Source organism: Falco peregrinus, chromosome 4 (genome assembly GCF_023634155.1).
Source record: "Falco peregrinus isolate bFalPer1 chromosome 4, bFalPer1.pri, whole genome shotgun sequence".
NCBI lineage: Eukaryota > Metazoa > Chordata > Aves > Falconiformes > Falconidae > Falco > Falco peregrinus.
The window spans coordinates 44,378,697-44,402,148 of NC_073724.1; the positions used below are offsets into that span (position 1 = coordinate 44,378,697).

Consider the following 23,452-nt stretch of genomic DNA (forward strand, 5'->3'; position numbering starts at 1 on the left):
CTCATGTGTTTTATTTCCCTCTCCCTTCAAACAGTGAGAGCATTTTAATATTTCTTGGAGAAAAATGGATGTAATAAAATAGGAACATCTCAGGCCCAATTACGCTGTAGTGGAAGCTTTTGCCTTGCGAAGCTGTTTTGTGCTGGTTTTCCTAGTTGCTGCATTCTGCAGAGAGCTGGCAGCACCATCAGTGCTCCAGCTTCTGGTAAACATCTTCGTGCCTTAACTAGTGGAAAGGTTTGTTCGTTTGGGAAGGGAAGATGGAGCATATTTGGACCTCTGTGGTCTCCACTGATGGTTTTTTTTAATAAGTCATTGCACATGGCTGACCTGGGTAAAGTCACACAACAATGGCCAAAATTGCCCAAGCACTGGGGTTACCACTAACAAGTGTCATTTTGGACTGTGGTCTTCAAGGTTTGGTAAACACACAGGTGATAGCAGCACCACCACTGAGAACTAGCCATACTGACCCTCCAGAGAAGTGTGGTGCTTGGGACTTAGCTGCAGGATCATGAATCCAAACAGCATTTGTCTGAGTACAGGTAAGGTCTGCACAAGTCTCTTCCAAGGGAACTGGCAAATCCCCCATTTATGAGCTGCTTAAGGCTGGAACGGGCAGAGAAATGGGGAGCACTGCATAGGGACAGGCCTCACTGGTGGCTGTCACTACTCCTCACTAATAGGAATCTTCTTCCCTCTGAAAACATAAGTCATGGGATGGGGACACAGTCACGATGCTGGGCTCTAGCTGGGAATTTTAGAGATTGCTAAATGTGTAATGAAAAGTGTTCATGCATATGAAAGCAAGAAGGAGGGATCTGTGAATTCTGGAAGGCACTGCCTGTGGAAAGTACACATCCTGAGCTTTCAGATCCTGGCGAAGCATCTTTAGGAGAAAGTGGAATTTTCCCTGAATAAAGAACAATGCCTGTATTTGTTTAAAAGGAAAAAAAGTGTTGGGAAGCCAGCAGATGTAGAGTCCTGATGAGGAAGAAAGGGAGCGTTGTGCCCAGGACATTGGGGAAACTGCTCAAAACCAGTTCATCCTTACGACGAGCTGTCCCATTGGCTCGCCAGTGGTCGCTCAAGCTAGGGCTGGCTGCGGGGTGGGCAGCATGCGAGGCTGAGACCAGGGGGTTTGGGACCCGGTCCTGACTTCAGCAAGAGACATGCATTCTTGGCATCTCCCAGGGGCTGGCACTGGAGATGGGGAAAAACAAACAAACAGGTTTGTTCGGAGGCATGTAGGAGGAATGATATTTCTTTTGGAAGAACTTCTCTTCCTCCGCAGGGCAAAAAGCACCCTGTAAGAGAATGAGAAGTCCCTGCGAATGGGAGGGAGATAAATGGAAGAACTGCATCTGCTAGAATGCTCTTTGCCTTCTGTCAGTAGGGGGAAAAAAGTAAGGAAGAAAAAAAAAGGATTGATTCAAGATTCATCAGACAAAAGAGAGGCAGCACAAATGGGAACAGGTCTCTTTAGCCTAATAATCAGGCATCCAGCTGAAGGAGAGGGGGAATTCTGGTCTCTGCACCTGAGACTGAGTTTTAACCTACAATCATTTAATGGAAAACACTTTCCTCCTTTTCTGCACTTCACTCAGATGTCCAAGGTGGGAGATGGGTTCTGGAAACCTTCCTGTGGCAGTGATCCCAACCCAGACCTCACCAAGCAGGCGAGTTGTACATGAAGCCGAGTAGGAGCCATTGCTCCACTACCATCCCTCTTGGCCATGCTTCAGGAGGGCAAGCCCAGCCCCTCTTCTTCTGGGAAGAAAGGGTATGACCACCAGCTCTCCAGAGGGATTGCAGGTTTTAGCCCCTGTCCGTGTTGCCTTTGGCCTCATGCTTGAGTACCTGGGATGGGGCTAGGAGAGCGGGGTTAGCTAGCCCCAATACACAGCAGTGGTGGCCTGGGAGAGAGAGATCCACCACTTGGTGTGATGGCTCCCTCCGTTTCCAAACAACATGCTTTCAGCTCAGCTTGCCCACCTCCCTCTGGGCTTTGGATTTTCCTCCTCAGTCTAAGCACTGAAGGTTAAGTAACACATAGACAAACCTGTTTTCTTTTGTAGTTTTGCCCACAGTGAAAGAAAATAATCACCAGGTTTTGGATATGCAGGCTTCAGAGAAATTGTATCAGGACTTTGGCATTTTCTCTCTCATGTTAGGTCATGATGCAGAAAATCATGGCAAACCTTCTATATGGGAGTTTGGGCCATTTTGCTAGCTATCTAGAGAGAATCTGAGAAAAACGCCTTCCAAAGAACATACCCTTTTGCATGTGCAGAGATTTCATTATACTTGTTATAATTGATACTCACTGTATTTTGTTAAGCTCACCATTTACCTCTTTGTAAATGCCAAGAGAGACAGACGCAGAAGGAAGATGGTGAAATCTGATGCTTCTTCCCGAAACCACAGGATTATCTTAAAACTCTCCTATTCATAAATAGGACACCACTTGAAAATCTCAATTTGCACAGGCCAAATTATGCTGTCACTGGCCAAACCATTTTATTTATTTTTAATAATATCCCATTTTATGTGGTTCCAGACTATACATCACATGGCATACATTGCAAATGAGATACTAGACATCTTTATCAAAGATTGTGTACCCTGAGCTGAATTTTTCATTCCTCTTGCTTACAGGGATGCTTTTTATTCCCTCTAGCTTTTTGAGCATTCACGTGTCTAGCATGTGAAGCACTGCTGCAGTCACATGGCTGTGTGAACATAGTTCAACTAGTGCTCTGCTTCACACAGAGGAAAATATAAACAAGAGACACAAGACAAACTGCAATGGCTGAGATCTGGCAATTCTCTGTCAAAATTCGGACCATCCTTGGAGAGGGCATCAAAAAGGTTCTCCACTAATGCTGTGAACATGTAAATTAGGTTTTAGTTCTTGCTTCCTTTTCAATTCCAGGAGGCTTTTTTAGCAAAAAAGCACGAAGTTCCAGTGTCTGGTTGACATTTAAAGAGTACCATGATTTCAGAGCACTTTGCTGAACTCTCTTGAGGGCCAGATGCTGTGTTTCCATATTGTATAAGCTGCTGCTGATCTTGTTCATTGCCAAATGTGGTCCTGCATCACAAGAGTGTTGGCCCACAGTCTACTCATGGAGAGGGAAAGCCCAAAAGACATTTGACAGAACACCACCTTGCTGCTGCTGCTTGCATGCATGAGGGTGAGTGAATGACTTTTACACTAGAATAGCAGCAGCCCAAGGACTAGTCTTGAAATGTTTTACCTGAGGCCACCCAGTAAACCTGTGGAAGAGCTGGGAACTGAAAAGAGAAGAAAGGCTGAATCCTGCAGCAGCCCTCTTGGCCCTTAGCATAATAACGGCCACCTTGGCTCTGACCAGGGCCATAAATCCCAGGTTGATGACAAGACAGTGAAACGTCCAGGTTTGTAGATGCTACTAAGTAGTTTGAATGATCAAATGCCACGCTGCTGGTGAGGAGCTCCAGGAGGACATCACAACATGGCATGAGTTGGCAAAAAGTTGACAGATGAGTATCAGTATAGGGTAATTCAAAGTAATACACTGAAGGAAAAATAACCCAAACAGAGTGTATGTGATGCTAAACTCAGAAATGGTACTTACCAGGAAATGGATCTCAGAGTCATCACTGGCAGCTCTCTGAAATCATCATCTCAACATGCAATGACTGCCAAAAAGCCCAAAAAGTGTAAGGTACCATGAGGAAGGGTATTGAGATGAGAGCTTTGTCTTGCTGCTGAGCAAAACCTTGGTGTACCCTTACTTCAGACCATGGGTGAGGTGCTGTTCTCCAATGCTTGAGGACAAGTCAGTAAAGACTGACCAAGGGATCTCCTTATAGGTTGAACAACGTAAGAAGTCCTTAATGCAGCAGTAAAAGAAATGGGCAGGGTAACCCCTCCAACAGGGTGAATACCATGGGGGCGCTGGGGGATCACATGGGGAATGGACCAGCAGAAAGTGGACAGGTTTACTCAGTCCTTCTCCCACTGGTGAAGACACAGTACTGGGATAACTGATCCATCACTTGCCCCATTTCTCAAGCTTCTAACCTGTACCTGACGGTGACTGGCAGCTGGGACCTAAGGCAAGAGTAAGAATAGGGAGCACCAGGCCGATGTTTCCCAGAATAGCCTGCTGGATATCAAGTATTTGTGGCTCACAGCTCTCCCAACTTAGAACGGGTTTCTACCTTTTTTTCTAAATTTAAAAAGAAAGAAAAAAAAAAAAAAAAGAGCAAGAAAGGCTTTGAAGTCGAACTTTGTTATTGGAGGTGACATGCCAACCATGGATAGGTGCCAACTGCAAGACTCTATTTTGACTGCTGTCTCATGAGGAAAGCTGGCAGCTGAAAGGGCAGGAAGGCACGTCTTGAAGAAGGTGAAGAATTTAGCCAGACTGCTTTCAACAGCCTCTTTGATGCTGGGTGGCTGAGGAAACAGTGGTGTTTTCTGTGTGTGCTGTGACAAAATATCCTTTAATAATTGTCTCCTGGGTCGATTGGGTTACAGCTTGGGCTGCTACATTGATCCGATGCACTGCAGGATACCAGGTTTTGCTTCTGGGAGACACACTAGTGTGGGTTGCCTGTATCGGGATACTTTGTTGGTTTTGCTATCATGAGATTTCTTTTCTGCTGAGGGAGGAAAACAAACAACTTCCTTTTAGTCTCTAGGCTGAAGCTAACACTGACCACGCACACAAGAGGCAACTGAACTTTCAGTCTACGTGACATAAAAGTTCTGTGTTCAGGGAAAACAGATTGAGAGGACAGTTGGGGTTCTGCAGCCATGGTGTGAGAAAGTCACCCAAGGGAAAAAAACACATTTGTCGTGACAGACCATACATTATTTCCTGCATAATAAGGTATCTCCCTTCCTTAGGATCCCAGCTCCAAGACAGGTAATATATAGCACTACCTTTTCTTAAGGGTGTCAGCCAAAGCCCAGGATGGCTTGTTGGTTTAAGGGTTTGTTGGGTTTTTTTCCCCATCTTTGTGCTAAATTCTGTCTCAGCTCTGGGGATCGCAGCCCTCCATGCCCTCACACCCTTTTCATTGTCAGCGTGAGATCCATCTGTGGGCCAGCACCCCCTGAGATGCATCCAGGCCTGCAGCAGTAGCTGACGTGAAGGAAGGATGTGGGAGGCTTCTTTTCCTTTGCAGACAATGAAAATTAAGGCTGAAGGACAGTGTAGCAACTGTTCAGCAAGGCCATGCTGCAAGATGCATTGCCTACACGCTCAACTCCATCCATTTAGAAAGAAAAATTCTCAGAAAAAAGCCCACCCTTTCTCTCCAGAATTTTAATCATGCTGCCAAACCAGGGTAACTAAAATGAAAGCAACATCAAGAGATAGCTGCCATTTTGTAGAGAGATCAAGAAGTCTAGGAGAAGCATCATGTTTGGGGTTTTTTGTTTTTAATAACTACATTTTCTACTTTTAAAATGTGCTTAAGAGCAAATGTTTCTGTATTTCCTGGAGAAGAGTAAGAGCTAAAGATAGTTCAAACTATAGGATTCCTTTGTGGAGGATATGCTCAGGAACAGTTTAGGTGTAAGTAGCCTTAATATGCTTCTGTTCTTCCATGTATTCCTAAATCAGTTTACAAAACACAGTTCAGAAAAGCTGGTTTTCTTCTCAAGAGGCACAGCACGAAGTCATTAACTTGAATTTATATCTAAGCAAAGTGGTTGCATACATTTAGCTTGGTTCAAGACTACAAGCCCATACACTCCAACAGAATTTTTCCTCCAACAAACTTCCTACTCCCATAAGTCTCACTGGTTGGGTTTATTTTGTTTTTTTTTTTTTTTATGTGTTTGTTTTTTATCCTGCATAGGTTTAGGGGGGTAGTATGGACATGGGTTGAACCAACAAATAAAAAAGGAGCTCCTCTAAAACTTTCCATAAAAAAGCACACACACTTTTTCTTGTCCAAGAGGTTTTTATGAAGGCTCATTTTTAAACCTCTTACACCATACAACACATTTAAATGTACATCAAGCTCAGATAAAAAATAAAGCTTTCTTAAAGTACATTTTTCCAGTGAATTTTTTCTTTTTTTTTGCAGTAAAAATAGCTGCTACATAAATCCCTCCTGATCTTTGAAAAGGAGTCACAGTTATTTCCAAAAATAGAATTCATATTTTAATCATACAGGATAAACTGCAGGAAGAAGAGACAAGTCAACTGAAAAAATAAGGCTTGTATATAAATTTTCTTAAAAGGACATGCATAGAAGTTGAAAAACATATGCCATTTATAAAGGAAAAAAGGTAATTTTATCCGTATTAATATTTTCATTTTCAGTTACAGAAGAAACCACAAACAGGCCCTTTATGTCCCAGAATATAACATCAGTTTCTTGTAAAAATGCCAAAAATGCACAAAGAATTGCCAGCTTCAGTCTTGGCAAAATACTGAGCCAGCCCCGCCCCCCCCCCCCCCCCCCCCCCATTTCATACCATAGGCATACCATATGCATGCATACTGAGTACTTATGTTGTGTCTCAGGCCAATTAAATATTTGCAGAAAGTTGTATATCCTAGACAAACATGAAAAAACCATTTGATAAGTTTACATTCATCCTATCTCAGAACACACATACAATTAATTTACACTATACAGTATCTGTTAAATAGGAACATTACAGAGTTTCAAAAAGAATCACAGAATATATACAAAGTGAATATTGAAATGGTATGATTTTTCCTTCCCTTCTTTGAAAGGGTTTTGGGGTTGTTTTTCTTGGGTTTTTTGTTTGTTGGTTGGTTGGTTGTGGTTGGTTGGGTTTTTTTGCCAACAGTTGCTACATCTGGTTTTGGACATAGAGTGTTTATGTACCTAGGCAGCACATTTCTGGAGTACAACTAATAAAACGTACTTTAAAACAAAACTAAAATTTATTCTCCTTGCTGCTAATTTAAAATAAATTAGTTTTTTTAAATAAATTGCATGATACAAGACATAAGCAAGGATGATGGTATTTTAAAAACATCTGCATAACTGGTTTCTCATCCAACCTTTGGTTTTAAAGCCAACCCATTATTACATGGCAGTGTAAGTAGCCAAAACACTTTATACGACAGTACAGGTAGTCGAAATGCTTAAACCAAGAGCATTTCCATGTCTTCATGACAGAGCTAGGGTCTGTGCTGACTTCCATGCTGCTCAAGTGCCTGACATGGCAACACCCAAAGCCACTGATGAAATAAGGCCACTTCCTTCCAGCTCTCCCTGGTTACAAAATCGGTGAAGGTCCTTATTTCCCAACAGTTGCACGCATCTGAACAGCCAGAACTGACTGCAGATGGTTCCTAGACACAGTCCCAACACATGATCTTTGCCCCTGCAGCATCACATCATCAGGCTCAGTCCTCCGTGTCAGGCTGCACCCCCAGCATTGCATGCAGCTCTTCTGCTGTGTACCCCAGCAGGTTCTGCAGGTCACACACGAAGCGATACACGTAGCGTTTCCCTGAAGTCTTGTGGATGATGTTCTTGTCATAATAGTAGCGTAGGCCTCGGCTGAGCTTCTCATAGTTCATTTTTGGCTTGTTTTTTCTCCTTCCCCACCTCCGTGCCACCTGTCAGTCCAAAAAGAAAGCAAGATGCAAATGGTTTATTCAAGTCATGTTCTTCTAGTTGGCGGCTGATAAACACAGTTATTAAAACCCTTGCTCAGTTAGAGCATTTTATTTGTTTTGGAGGTCCCAGACTTAGATAAAAGAAGAGCTGGTGACTGATGCCACAACTGAACATGATCTGAGACCATTAACAGTAGCAGCTTCAGCAGAAAGTGGCTGACAGCAAATATCAGTGAAAAGGATATCTACAGTGGATAGGCCGAAACATGTTTAAGGAGATCAAGTTTATGGGAAATACAGTCTCCTCTCTTTCAAGAAGACACCATTTAACCATTAATTTGCTTTGGAGCAGCATGGGACAGCTGTTTAACCGGAAGTTGAATGATATGAAGTTCCTTGGAGTTAATGATTTCCCTCCCTCTTTTTTTTTTTTTTTAAAACTAAAGGCTTCAGTAGACTTTATATCACATCTTAGTAACTTTCCTACTGATGACAGTATCAAAAAATGAAAATGCATTATATTTATTTTTAATGACTACAGCTATTAAGTTGCCAAAATATTTCAAAAGCAGCAATACCATATTTGTTGTGTATCTAGAAGAATGGCGATACCTTTTCCCCCCAAGCCTTCGTGCAATCCCAGACACTGTTGATCAAACTACATCCAGTAAGCTAGTCTACAGTATTACACTCTGTCAAAAGAACTAATTTTGTATACTACCTTTAAGTTTCAAGCTATACAACGTCTTCTCCTAGCTACAAGCATATGCTGATATCCCTGGGTGGGAGGAGAGGGGAGAACAACCCACAGTAATCCTGACTGTACAATAAAGCATTTGCAGATGAGATTTCAGCAAGTATCTGATCGAATATAAAACATTTACACAACGCTGGGACCACAAATGGCAGATTAGACCCGAAATCTTTCTGTTCGTTACAATTAGCCACATACCTCATCTGGGTCAGCAAGTTTAAATTCCCAACCATCTCCTGTCCAACTAATGAATGACTGACAGGACTTGTCAGTCAGTAACTCCAGAAGAAACTGCCATAGCTGTATAGGTCCACTGCCTGTTGAGAGAGGGGGGCAGGGAGAAACCACAATTAATATTTCTGCAAGCTTTTACCACAACCAATGTACGTGACCACACTCATATCACAGAATAGATCTGTAATTACTCTTGATTTGCCTTGTTTTTAGTATCAAAATTAAAATCTTAGGTTTCTTTCTAATATGTTTAAAAGCAGATTTGTGTTATAAACAAGTCAGCTTTTTCATGGTAACACAAGATTTGACATAAGCTATGTCTTTCGCTTTCACATGGATCCCCGCCACCCTTCCACTTCCCATGAGCTGCATTTCAAGCTCCAGGACTTGTCCTGCGGTCCTTGGCTTGGCAGACATTGTAGAGGAAAAAAACAATTTCAGTAAGGACTATAGGAACAACGTCTTAACAAGCAGTGTCAACACCTGCAGAAACTCTCAAGTGTGCAAGATTTTGTCCAAGTTTCCCTCTTTTTTTCAAAGAGATCAAAGGGCATTTAATTTTCACGTGTTCTGACATACCAGCCTAGATGGTTTAGATGCTTTAGATGGATAGTCCTGTAAGACTTTCTTTGTTAACACTTCAAATTGTAAGTCTTCATGAATAGTGGTCTCTGACTAAGGTGTAAGGCATACCTTACAACTACACAACTATCACCATGGTACACTTTTATAGAGAATATTGACGTTATGTAAGAAGAGGAGTGACCATTTTGCTTCACTACTTACCGGTAAAGCCAGCTAGAATCGCTGCTGGTATAACTGGTTTCCCTTGCTCTACAGGATCACTTCGTTCTTGAATATAGTCTTTGAAAGACATTGTAGGTTTGCTCAGGCACAATGACTGGCTACAGTCATCTTCAAAACTCTCATAGGATGGCACACGCTGTAAATCCACTAATGACGACTGGCTGTTCCAGGACTGTAGCATCGAATCTGAGCTTTCATAACTTTCTGCACCACTGTCACTAGATTCATGTTCTCTAAGCTTACCTTTATAAAACAAAACACACAAAAAAAGTGTTGGTTTTTTTCTCCTCCTCAGTCTAGCTTGTACATATAAATTATGCAAAGCAGGAAAAGACATATAGAATATGGACTTGGACCCATGGTTATCATGCAGATTATGACTCACCAGAATTATCTATAAGCAAGTTCAGATTGCTTCTTGGGAAATCTTGATTTACTGCACAGTAGTTCACACCAACAGTATCTGCTTGGGTTTTAGGGAACAATGAAAACTCTTGTTCTGGACTGAGGAGATTCGGTCCTGTGGAAGTCTGACAGACATCAGTCAGGAGACTGGGTTTGGGATAACCAAGGGCTTTAGGGTATCCAGGCATTTGCACACCATAGGAGTTCTGATCTACATTAACAGCTGAAGAAAGAAATAAAAGAATTGATTATTTTCCCTGCAGACCCTTACATAGACTAATACACCTCCAGCACCTCACCACAGTGGTGCCACCAAGAAGTAATTCACCCATGAAAATCTGACTAAGCGATAGATGCTACAGGCCTACTGGAAAGGCTACTGAAGTCAGTGATAGGAACTCCATCTAATGGGCTCCAAACCAGATTCTGTCAATCTCCTTCTATAACTTGCTGACCACAAATATGTCTATTGTTGGTTCTTCTAGGAAACTACAGTGTTACAGAAAAAACTGGACAAGCTTCAGTGGTTTTGAGTAAGGCCTCACCATTAAGTGGTATAACAAGGTTGAGCTGGAGATTGACTGTGGTAGAATGTAATACAACACCAACCAAACAATCTGAGGGAGCTAGCACCATGTCCTACACACTTGCAAAAGCTCTATTACACTTCCATGTTCTTCAAAAATGCATAAAAATAACTCTTGCTGCTCCCCAGCAATATTAGGTTTTGACTGTGTAAAAGGTGGGAGCAGTCATTCTGCTCCACAGATGTGGGCTTTGGCATACCAAGAGGAAATTTGACTTTCTCAAAGCCTTTGCTCCTCAAAAGGTTTCCAATATGAATTGGATGATGCTTAAACAATACTAGGAAAGAAGGCTGCAGCAATTCAAGTCAAGTGTTCTCCTCAAACACAGTAACTATTCTGGTGCTTTTTTTTTGTTTTAAAATGGCATCTGTGACATGCTTACAATAAACCAAGGGATGTAAAATATCACATTTCTTAAAATACTTACTTAAGGAATTATTATTGACCCAGTGAGGAACTGAGGTGAGATGAGAGTTCTCCACATATTGGTCCTGTGTTTTCTCTTGGCTGTCTGGGGAGAGGAGGGGGAAAAAAAATTGTTCTTTTTATTTTGAAGATATGACCTGTATGCCATGAAAAGCTTCTGACTCTCTTTAGGATTGAGAGGTCATCACTAACGTAAATTTTCCTAGTGTACTGCATTGCACTCTAAAAAAAACCCCAAACAAAAACGAACAAAAACAAAACAAAAAAACCCCAACCACCCAAAAAACCTAACCAACATCCAACAGGCTTGAAAACCATCATACCAACTGAGTAATACAATGAAAAAAACCAGAAACAACAATAATTGTACTGTGTTTCAAGGTCCAAGTCCTTAATATATGCAACTATTGAATGCTACAGTTCAAACCCAATGGAACTCACAAGGCACTGCATGTAGGGTTTTAGCAATTCCATCAGTGGTCACTTAAGACACCTCTAGGTGTCTTTGACTTCTTTGCATTCATTCACTGAATTATCTCAAAACACTACATTAAAGCAACTAAACTGAAAACTTGTAATAAGAAGTGAAGAAGTTTGCCCAACTCTTGGTTATTTTTTTGAAGGGGTATTACAGTAGCCTTGCTCTAATCTCATTTGTTTCAATGATTATTCCAAATAAAACTTGACCGCAATAAGTACTCAACTTGAACACGGTATGGTTTCTGCAGATACTTGCATGTGTGCTTTGTGTACCAAGGATGTTAGGTTAATAAAAGGTTAGGATAATAGGTTAATAAAAGCATTAATCAGAAGAAGTTTTGAAGTTAATTTTGAGTTTTCATATGTAATAAAAGTCCTCCATAGTGAAACAAGCGTTGAGAGTCCTACTTTATTAGAAAAGCCTTAAAACAGAAGCTCTTTCTGTAACTACCTTTTATCATCTGTTCCAGGTGTTCCCACAGAATATCACCCACATAGTCAGGTGCCAGTTCCAGGAAACGCTCCTTGCCCAGGTTGCACAAGTCTTGGCCACTCATAAGAAACTGATGGAAGTTCACATTTGCCAAGCTAAACTCATTGGTAGCCCATGAAAGCCATTGGCACACTTGCTGTTCAGTCCACAGCCAGGGATCTGCAAGACAAAATATCCAGAATTTAGAGATAACTCCTGACCTTTGTCAAATAATCTTCATTAGAAGGCAGTGAATGAAAAAAATTGTTTACCCAAGTTGCTTCATTCTGAATGAATTCAGAATGAATGTATTCTTGAATTTAAAACAAAAAAACCCCCAAAAAACGCTAACAACCAAAAAACACCAAAACAGTCCTCTATTTTCCATCTGCACTCACTTGTAAGCAGAGACATTCTCAGCTTACTTGATTCTCTTCTGCTGCCAAAGCATGAGCTCTCCATGCACCCATTTTTAATACCAGCAAGCCTGGTCTTTCCAAGTCAAGCTGTGCCAGATTCACATAGGATCCATTCTTGTATTTCCTACTGACATCATTCTTTCTCTTTTGAAAGAGCCGCTATTCAGCCTCCTCCATAGCATTAAAAAAAGGAGCTTATAAATAGAAAACACTTACTATTTGGGATACCCAGCCGACACTGTTCCTTTGTGAAACCACTGAAAGTATCTTTCAAGGCTTGACTCATCACAGCCTTACTGCATGGGGTTAACAGAGGCAATTCACAGTTGTTCGTCTCTACAAGAAAGAAAAGGGGTGGAGGGGAAAAAGAAGATTCACTGGCCTAAAAGTTAATGTAAGGAGTGACAGGTTTTTGCTGCACTACTTGAAGAATAAGAGAAGGATGTTAGAAACTAAGTATTTAAAAAACCAGCTGATCTGTTTTCTGATACATTATCTCTGACTTGATATATCAACACTAAAAATCTCTGTGCTACCTGTTTGATAAAATTGCATCATACTAAAAGGTTTGCAGCTTTCCATGAGATAGACCCTCATTTACTCTTAGTAGTTACATGAAGTGCTTTTGTTGCAGGGAAATTTTACTATTACTTTTTCTTTTAAAGGAAACAAGAGACTGTTTATCCTTTTTAGCCACCTATAGTTTGACATCAGCCTTCCTTATAGCCCCAGACAGTCTTCATTTAGTTTGAGAGCAAAGTGAGTGATAGTAGGGTTGTGAAGAACCAGCTTGCGCTATTTAACACTGCTTTCCAATGGACTGTATTTCAAAACTTCCCATGCAACTCTCCAACACCCTAGTACATGGTGCATTTATTCTGTCATCAGAACTAAAGAAGCATGACTGGTAACAAGCTGGTACCCAGTAACAAAATAATGCCACAAAATCCGAAGTCAGTAATTTATACTGGCATATGATGGTTCTAATCGCTTAACTGATCTTTAAATTTGCAAGTAGATTCTATTTTAAGGACAAATTCGGCTTCCACTCAGTCTTTTTAATAGGGCAATTTTCACCAGAACATGCCACTTTTTACTCTGAAGGAACTGAAGAAAGCCAACCATGCTACCTAGATGTTTTGGCTAAGGAAACCTTCTACTGATATTTTGTTTGTGATTAGTGTCATTAAGCTACGGGTAATTTGAAGACAATTTCATCAACTCGCTACTGCATCCCTGAATATTTGAGAGCCTCTGAGAGCTCACACACAGGCTGCATTTGAAGGAGCTCTGCTGTGGTAGAGGCATATAATGGTGGCAGGGGATATAAAGGTGATGCGCTTGATAGACTCCAAGTCAGTTCATAAAGCTGAGCGGCTCTTCTTGTTCTCCTAGACTACCTACAGGCTCCACTTGACCCAGCAAGTAGAGCTCATTACCAGCCCCTGCTTAACTTCTGTTTTTACCACACCCATCCTCAATATCTGCTAGAACTTGCTTTGCTGACCAAAGCAGGTGACTGATTAGAATCACATTAGAACAAAGGACTGGTGGTTTCCAGAGGTTTGAGGGTGTTCTTTTTTCCTTCCCTAAGGGTAGATAAAGGCAGAATCAGGTAAAATATCTACATTTTGGACAAAACTCCCCGTTTTGTCGGGGATTTTAGGCAAAGATTTGTAAAGAGTTCTCAGTAGGTACTGCCCTACATACAACAAACAAACAACAAGATTCCCATCCCTGTTTTGTAAGGTATGGATTAAAACATACTGGGATTTAATATAAAAGGGTCAAGAAAGGAACTTGCAGAACACTTGCATTTTAATTATGGTTGAGATGTTCAAGTCTAAATATACATAAAACTTTATTTTTATACTGTCTTAGCTCTGTTTTACTATCTGCTAAGGCTTCATCCATGGACAGTCTGTCTATCAGGCCACTGAATCCCAGTTGCTGTTCCTTTTCAGTACAGCAAACAGCAACTGTCCACGGAGCAACTCACATGGATAAAAATCAAGCGTGTACACAGTGTACTAAACCACTTTTTAGGGAAATCCATGGTGCACTTGTAAAAGTATAGCCATGAAATTTAGTTAGACCCCTCAAATTTCTGATCTGTTGACTGGACTATGGAACAGAGTGAAGAGTTACCATATGAAGTTGAATCAAATCCTGTTGGCACTTCCTGAAGGGTTTGATCTTCATTTAGTGAGAAAAAATATCCAGCAAAGAGAGAGTTTGAGCTATCAAAGGTGTCAAACGCTGGCTGACGCTGCAAAGCAACAGAATAGATAAGAAAAAACAATGTAAACATATTGCTAGAGCACTGTCAACTTCATTGCTAGGAAGTAACTGAGTTAAGTTTCCTAGATTTGGAGATCATACACAACCACTATCTTGAATCAGCTAATGTGCACCTTTGAAATAGAAACACAGTAATAGTATAGCTTCTTGTCCATGAATACAAAACAACTAACATTCAGACCACAGTGCTAAGTGGGTGGCATGCTCTGAAGGTTACAGAAAAGGCAAGTAAGGATATTCTTAGTTTTCCTGTCATTGAGGCTTTAAACAATAGAGAATGCACATGTGTGCATAGATATTTACATATCTTTATTTCCAGGTATATTTTAAAGAAATCCTTATTTCCTTAACCCTTCAAATTGACTATCTGCTTGATTACTTGACAGAGAGGCAGGATCTGTACATTATGGAAAAACAACTGCCAGTGCAAGCACTACAGCAGATTGATGCAGTTGATTTTGTGTGTGTGTGTGTGTGTGTGTGTGTTGTGGGTTTTTTTTAAAGGAAAAGTTTAATTTGAACCACATCATTTGAAGCCATACAGCCAGCTTTACAGGACTTGAGGAAAGATGTTACTTCTTTGCTGCGACTTTTATACTTTTGAGTTCCTGGATTTACCAGCTACACATTTTGCAGCCTTTCAAATCCTCAGATGCTCAGTGAAACACTGCTAGTTTTATTACACAGAAAGTGATAAACAGGACTGACAAAAATGTTCCAGATGAAAGAGGATTCTACTGATATGTTGGCAACATTCAATAACTATTGTTATGGTTTTGAAAACCTAACTTCTTTCAAACTTGTGTATGCTAGAAACATTAGTATATTTACTAGATCCCCCTCAGCTACATTAGTTTTCAGGGGTGGGGGTGGGAGGTAGGGGCAGAGGGTATGTTAACAGAAGAGGAAATAACTTTAAAAACAACTTATGCAACTTGTCTGCTAGTCACAAGGAAATCATATCTGTAATATCTAGAGGCACAGATAGATAGAAGTTGCCACTGAGATTTTTCAAAGCGCTTGAGTTTAGAACACTGTTCTGGAAAGCTACACTTTGCTCGTGGCAGCTACTGTAGTTCAGGGAGCTGGAGATAAAGGCATCTTGTTTGTTTTAGGCATCCACTGGTTTGCCAGCTTATGCCAAGATAGAGGATTTAGCCGAGAACAAGGCAAAGATTTTTCAGGGCGGTATTCATGTACAACGCGAAGGCAACCTGAACTGTGTTTCTGGCATAGCATATGAGAAGTAGTATTTCCTCACATTTCCTAACGTTCCTTTTTGTGTCACCACAAAGTTTCAAGTGGCATGGAGTCTTTTTGCACCAGGTGCCTTATGTGCCATCTGTCACAACTTACGTGCCCCTCCCCAATCTCCCCAAATTACATTAAATCTAGTAACAAACAAGAAACCATAATTTTTTAGTTGTATTTTGTAACAAGCTGCAATGCATCCTAGTACATGTATTATGAAAGCATACGCTCCACAGAAGAAAAAGCTGATAAACAGTATCATGCTTCAGTTAACTGAGTTCAAAAATTGCCCTCGAGCACTGGCCAGTGGAGACAAATTGTGTACAGTTGGTTCAGGTACCCCCCACAACTAGAGTCAAAGCCAGCCTGTGAAAAGCCTCACATTTGAATGAAACAAGTTAGTAACAATTGCCAAATCTGCTAGTAAAAGATTCTTTATACATTACTAGATAAAAGCATTGACTCATCACTACTACCTAAAAGAAAGGGCAAGTTCTTTCAACACAATCTGGAAACTCCTGCGTTTTGTGTAAATAGCTGACCCTTATCCTGAGTCACTGGAAAAAATGCTGTGGCATGTGAATGAGTAAAATCCATACTGTGCTAGTTTCATACTTCAAAAAGGAGAAAATTAATGTTTAAGCAGGTTCTTGATTTAATAGTAATAAAAGGGGGAAAACCCAATGTAGAATGAATTCTGCTTTGCCCTATCAGTTATGCAACCATCTTGTTTGGCTTTTCAACATACATAAGAGTAATTGTTACTGAACAAAACAAAATGAAATGTTAACAGCTACAAAAGTAGTAGAATATAGGTCTCTATTTTGACCTAATTATATGACAACTGAATACTGAGTAACTGCTTAGAACAACCACTGTGTTACAGAGCACACAGCTGTAAATTTGGGGGATCTCATGGATTTTGTTATTGTGAGCATGACAGAAAGTTAAGAGGGAACATAAAACATCAGAGAAGTTAGCACACCAGAGTCTCACTGATTCTGGTGAGACCTGGACATTACTCAAAGTTAATGAGAGCAGAAAGTGCCTTCCTAACCTTTACTTGGCTTACATAAATCAGTATTGTGTAAAAAATTGATACCAGGACTAAAAAGCAACTTGTATAAATGGGGAGGAGGGAAGCCCTTAAAGACTGAGTATTTATAGTCTGCTTCTCATTTATCCTTCGTTTTTAAGTTCCTTTCAAAACAAGTTAACAGACACAGTCCATCTAAAGATAAAATATATTTAGTAACTACCCTTGATTTCTTACAACGCATTTGACTTATATTTTACATAATTATATGTAATAAGTGAATAACCATTATTTTATTTTTTTTCATACAATGCTCTTCAGTCCATGAGACCTAACCCATTGTATCAGAACGTCCCTCCGTCAGTTCCACGAAATTGAGGATACAAAGACCACCCCTACTGCCAGTTTAGGCAAAAGTTCCACCAGCTCCAACAAATCTGAGCTCAGTCCCTGTCCGCCTCTTATTTTCAGCTTCTTAGGATTTGAGGGAAGGAGGGAGGGAGCCTCTTTGGGGGAGAGGGTTGGGGGTGCAAGATTTACATGTTCCTATTACAGTTCAGCTCTTCACATCTCTACTGGACTCAGTAGAAATACTCTAGAAGAAGATTAGGCATTACAAGCCAAGCAATTAAAACCTGAGTATCTGTGTTCACCTTGCCGTGGTTACACAATTCCTGTTCTAGCATTAAGAAGAATGTAATAAATGCATTAGCTGGGAGATGCCCCAGTTGGGTTTATGAGGTTACAAGAGTACTCACCTTGAGCATTCCTCTGTACATGTTAGACACAGGAGCTACTTGATCCATGTTCCTGATCCCAAAATCACTCATCTGAAAAATGAGAGGGGTCACATGAAAAACGTTGCCACCGACAAAGCAAGCATGTTAACAGATATATCTCACCGCTTCAGTACAGATTACAGAACAGCTCTTGGAATGAGACACAGGCAAAGCTTTCCTTCTCACTGCTCACATGCCCACCACACAGGGCACAACTGTCTTGCTTAAGCAGCTTTTTAACTGGAAGACCTTTCACAGGCATCACTGGTGTTTTATGAAATGAGCAAACAGGAGGCTCCTTAGCTTCTGATATCCAGTGTGAGGACTTTTAGTATCTGACTCTGTGAGCCTGGAAAGCCTACAGAAGTCCTTTGTCCACCAAGTATCTATCGCCTTGAGATACTTTCCAACCTTCACCCATTTTCTTAAACATTGTTTTGTGTTATTTTTGCTTTCTATATTCCTGCTGACACGCCACGATTCACTTTGGACTTTGGCTTTCAAAGGAAGGAAAATGAGTGACGGAGCACTCCCCGTGATACACCTTCACGTATAAGGTTCACCCCTTTATGACCAACCACTGAAAGCCAATACTCAGTATTAGCAACCTGCTTCCTTTACTAGGCAAAGCATGTCCAAACCATGTTATCTTGCACATTTTGTAAACACAGGATTAGCATATTTGTAAAGCTCTAGAGGGCCCTAAATTTTAATTGAAAATGGTTTATGCAGTAAAATACCCTTTTTATAGGTTTGGTAATGGGACCACCATCAATACGTTCATGCTACTGAAGTCAAAGGTATATCATGTTGCCTGTATTACCAGGAACAGGGTTGAGTGAGGCCTGTATAACTTGTTCTCCTGTATAGCACTTAAGAAGAGCGATAAGATGCATATCCTTTTACTGGCTTATGGGAGAGATCAAACATAAGAAATAAAGCCGGTTTTATGGCCATTGTTCAGGTTTATCACAATGCTGTAATTCAGGTGTTGGTGAACTATACCTTATCAGACTACTCCGTGGCAAGCTGTCTCTCAACAATTTTTGTTCTGCTTTTTCACAGCATTGGGCTAAATTCTCTTGCTCCACAGAAACTGTCTAATCAAGCATTTGTATTTAAATAGTCACACAGGACACTATTCATATTTCCACAAAACTGATCACTTATTACAAGCAAGCTCTCTTGTTAGCCATGTTAACACAAGAAGAAATCAAAATACAATCTTAAACTCAGAAAAAGATGGCAAATTAGGAGCTTAACAAAATAAGCCCAGCTTGTTAAAATGACATGTTCAAATGCCATCCATATAAGCAAAAAGGAAAATAAAAACATCCAACAGCCAAAGACAAGGAAGCCTTTCACCCTCCTATATAGTCGAACACTTAAAAAAAGAAAAAAAATAATCAAGAGTCCTTAACCCAAAAGGCCCGTTTCAGCTTCACTGTTATCAGATGTATGGGGCTGATCTTTGAAATAAAATAGATCAACTGACTATGAAAGGAATATTTGGCTTACACTTCATTAATGTTACCCAAAAGCGCAATCTACTGAATGATGGTTTTTACCTCAAATAGCATGTACAAATATTTGATCTGAATTACACATCTCATTGAGCAGCAAAGAATTTTACACAGCATGAGTCTCACTCAGCAAGCATCCTAATCTTTTCATTAAATTTGCCACAGTTTAAACAACTGTTTATCCTTGCATTCAGCTGGGCTTTAAAAAAAAAAAAAAGTATAGGCCAATTTCTAATACCCTTTGTTTTGCCTTTGAAATCTGCTCTAGTGTCTAGGTATAACTAGCTGTAAGCCTTACCAATCTGAAAGTACTTGTGGAAACATTATACGTATTTTCAGTTGTTTAGTTCTGATCCCCAGTTAGGGCTACAAATAAGACTTCGACACTTTCAGGTGTAATCTTGGCCTCTACATGAATCCTGTCAGGAACTTCCCATTGACTAGAAGGACTGCGATTCTCCCCGTCCTGGCTTTTTGTTTTGTTTGTTTCTTTAGAAATGTTTAGGGTCCCAAGACAAAAGGTTGATACGAAGTCTTCGTTACATGGTATTGCTCGTTAACCCAAGTCACTGTTTCTCTGTGCTAGGCTGCCAGTTCGTTCTGTGGCCTTGCCTGTGCACCACGCAACTTATGAAAAACCAGGTATCAAGCTCTAAGAACAAATGAAGACCTGCACCATGTTTTGTAACACTCCAGTTTTCCTCTTCCAACAAAATCTCTCATCTTGTTATGAATTTCAATACCCTTTGCTCATCACGCATCAGCTTTCTCCCCATCTGCAGCACACCTTTCCAGCCCTGTGATGCCAAACCCTTACAGAGGTAACACCAGGCAAGCGGAGCTGAAGAGGCAACATGGCTTTTCGTGACACAAAGGGTTAAAGGTGGCTTTCTGCTGGACTTGGAAAGCTGCTGCTTACGTTCAGAAAAGACACCAGGGCACAGCACTGGCGAGACTGGGCCTCACATCCAACTCCTCCACTAACGCTGATGACTGCTACTTGCCAGCTATAATTGGTTTAACTGGCAGGACACCTTCTTCAACACCCCCGCATAGCTGAGTGGGTGAACCAGAACAGGGTCAACAGGATCAGGCACTTATTAACTAATACTCCTGAATTCTGATCACCTTCTTTTCAGCAATAGCCAGGTGCTTGCCCACAGCTGGATTCGGCTGGGAATCATCCACATGGAGAACTAAACCCTGCTAGTGTCCACAGCACACCTCCACTGGTTGCGTTTGGGTGTTTTGTTTGTTTTTTTTTTTTGTTGCGGGGTTGTCTGTTTGTTGTTTGAGTTTTTTTGGGGGGGAGGGGGGAGTGCCTGGTTGTTGCTTTGCTTTTAAATGGCAATTTTTTCAGATTAAAAAAAAAAAAAAATCGTGCCACTCAGTGAAGAGACAAGCGCCTGCCTCCGGCGCGCCGCTCCCCCGCGCAGCCGGCCAAGTACCGAGGGGCGAGCCAGCCGAGACCGGGGTGGCTCTGGCACATACGACACACTCGCCCACATGAAATTCAGATGGGGAGATCACACAGCCCAACAGTTTTGAAGTCCCTTTAAAGTACTAACCAAACCCAGAGTGCGCGCTGCCCATTAACCCCTTCCTCCCGGGCGCGCAGCCGCCTGCCGAGCCATCCCCGTCCGCCGCCGCGGCGAGCGCGGCCCTCCCGCCCCCGGCTCGGCCCCGCGGGCTCCGCTCCGCCGCCCCCTGCGCCCGCGCCCCGGCCATCGCCCCCGGCGGGGGTCGCTCAGGGGGCCCGGCCGCGTCCCCGCCCGCGGGGGGCTGAGGGTCACGCTCGGCTTCCCCGGGCCGCCCCGGAGACCCCCGCCGGCAGCGCGGGTCGGTGCGCAGCGGCCAGCCGGCCCCCTCGCCGCCGCCGCCCCCGCCTCACCTGGCTCCCGAGCCCGGTGCTCGCCCGCTCCTCCGCGTCCCTCCCCGGCAGCGGCGGCGGCGGCACCGGCACCACACGCAGAGTCCAAAAAAAGAGGCGCCGCTGCCTCTCCGGGAGCCAAGATATCCTCGATGTGGCAGCACCGGCCAACAACAACAGCGGCGACGGGCTGATCCCAGCGGAGAGTCCCGGAGGAAGAGGAAGGGGGGCGGGGGGCGGGAGGGAAGGCTGCTGCCCGGCGGCGGGTACGTGGGCGCTGCCGACCGAGCCGCTGCCGCCGCCAGCCCGCGCCGCGCCGAGCCGAGCCGCGCTGTGCCGCGCCGCCCGCCCTCGCAAGCGCTCTTCAGCGGGGGGGGGAGGCGGCGGGTCCCGCCTCCCCGCAAGCCCGGCCCCTCTCGCCGCCACGGGCCCGGTTGTTGTCGTCGTCGTCGTCGCCGTCGCTACGGCGGCGGTGGCCACGCTGCGGGCTGCGCCGATACCGGCCGAGGCTCCCTCGGCCCGCGGGGGCTGCCCCACGGCCGGGCCCACCCCCCCGGCCCCGACACCGGCTCCGACACCGGCTCCCGGCCTGGTGCTGCCGGGCGTGGGGAGAGGGAAAGCCTGAAACTGCTTGTCCAGAGACAGATACATTTTTTTTTTTTTCCTCTGGCTATGCAGGAGCTAATTCAGGCTGGATGTTCTCCATGCTTATTTTTAATTAATACCTGTCCTCGAGGTAGATAAGATTAAGAGTATTAACCCATAAGATCCAGGTATCTGTGTAAACAGTCTGTTTTCGTAAGTCGCATATGACACTTGCTGCAGTGGAAATTCAGCAATGATGTCATGTTGCATCTTCTGTGGATGTTTTGAGGAGTTCTTCACTTGAGCTAGGTGCAACGTGAAAGCTGTACCAACTGTCTCATCCCATGAATTGCAGATCCAAGCCCCGCAGCCAGTAAAGCAAGAATTGGCTTGCTCTGACCTTGAAAAAACTCTGGTAGCCCTTGGAAGGTTGCAAGGAGCTCTACTCTACCAAACTATAAAGTAAACTCACTGTTACATTTATTTTGTCAAAGTGAGCTCCCCCTGAGGGCTTGGAGAGCCTCAGTGGGCAGGCAGACAGGAGGCATGGGCTGCTTTTCTTCCTCTGCTCCGCACTCCTTGGGGCCACCTAACTTTCCCCTGTTGCCACATTACCTACGACTGGCTGATTTTATGTGGTGTTACAACACATTGGGTGCGCTTCACTGGTGGGATCTGTGGGGGCTTCCCAGCTCCCCGGCCTGGCTGTGCGTTGGAGGGCTGTCCTGGCGGTGGCTTGGTGTGAGACCCGTCTGTGTACCCTGCATGCCCTGGCTGGGAAGAAGCCACAGCGTGTCCATCCGGCAGCCATCCTGCTGTGGGCACCCAGGGGACCTGACAGCAGGCTGTGTCCCGCAGCACCCACTGCGCAGCTGGCAGATGCAGTCCTTGGTAGCGGTGAATCGCCCAGCCATAAGCAGAAAGCAGCCTAGAGCCACAGTTTCTTGCTGCTTCCACTCTTGACTTCTCTAGATTTTCAGTGAACACCAGAGACCTAAACTGCACTTAAAAAGTTGTTCTTTAGGCTTGCTATTACACCTTGCTTTATTTAAACTAACTCCCATTTCAAATTAACACTTGTGTCATGTGGTTGTAACTTTTGTTATAATAGGAGCCCAATAACTGCTACCTCTCAGTTCCTCACCAGATTTCAGCTAGCTGACACTTTACCATGTGCCTAAGCTGTGATCATTTTTGCCATTAAAGAGCCATAGTTTCTTTGGCTGTTCGTGATGCAGTTGTCAGGGCTCCCTCCTATGTTTTCCAGCTATTTCTGGCCATAGCAAAAGCTGGACCACGTTACACCAGAGTAAGATGCTCTAGTATTTCTTTCCAACTCTTCAGAAAACTTTCTCCTTAGAAACGTGGGATATATTTCATTCCTTAGGGTCAAATGTTACCAGGCAAATTGTGACAGTCTACTTTGAGAGACTGAAAGAAGTGTCTTCATTATGCCAATGACATTTCTTACTTTAGGAGACTCCTGATCTAATAAGACAACATCTGTTATAATCCTAAGGGAAACCATTAAAAACTGTATGTCAGCTGCACAGCAATTTTAATTATAACACTCACAAAAACAATTCTGCCACCCTTTATATAGGGGAAACATCTGTCAAAAAGATAAGATGAAAGGCTGGGAGTTATTTATTTCTTGCTAAACTAATGGTCTGGGGTCCAGAGCAAAATTATTAAGCTGGCCATATTTTGCTCTATCAAAATTTCTTATTTTTAGAGTAATTCTTTTTACGTAAGAGTATTTAATTTCATTAAGTAATACTTATTGTTAGTATAAAAATACACTATTGCTCCATTAGAAGCGGTACATGCTTAGTGGGCTGGAGCACATGATGCATGAGGAGGGGCTGAGGGAGCTGGGTTTCATTAGTTTGGAGAAGCGCAGGCTAATGGGGAAT

The 23,452-nt window shown here is 42.7% G+C and overlaps 1 protein-coding gene across 1 annotated transcript; it reads right to left on the reverse strand.

Annotated features, from left to right (window-relative positions):
- Positions 1-5,944: 5,944 nt before the first annotated feature.
- ETS2 (ETS proto-oncogene 2, transcription factor) lies at positions 5,945-21,290 on the reverse strand. Its single transcript, XM_055802740.1, has 10 exons — positions 20,973-21,290; positions 17,538-17,609; positions 14,340-14,460; positions 12,408-12,527; positions 11,752-11,952; positions 10,822-10,905; positions 9,788-10,030; positions 9,382-9,645; positions 8,560-8,678; positions 5,945-7,607 (listed from the first exon to the last, which is right to left on the reverse strand). Exons 2-10 carry the CDS (start codon positions 17,607-17,609, stop codon positions 7,392-7,394), a joined length of 1,440 nt encoding a protein of 479 aa, XP_055658715.1. The 5' UTR covers positions 20,973-21,290; the 3' UTR covers positions 5,945-7,391.
- Positions 21,291-23,452: the final 2,162 nt, after the last annotated feature.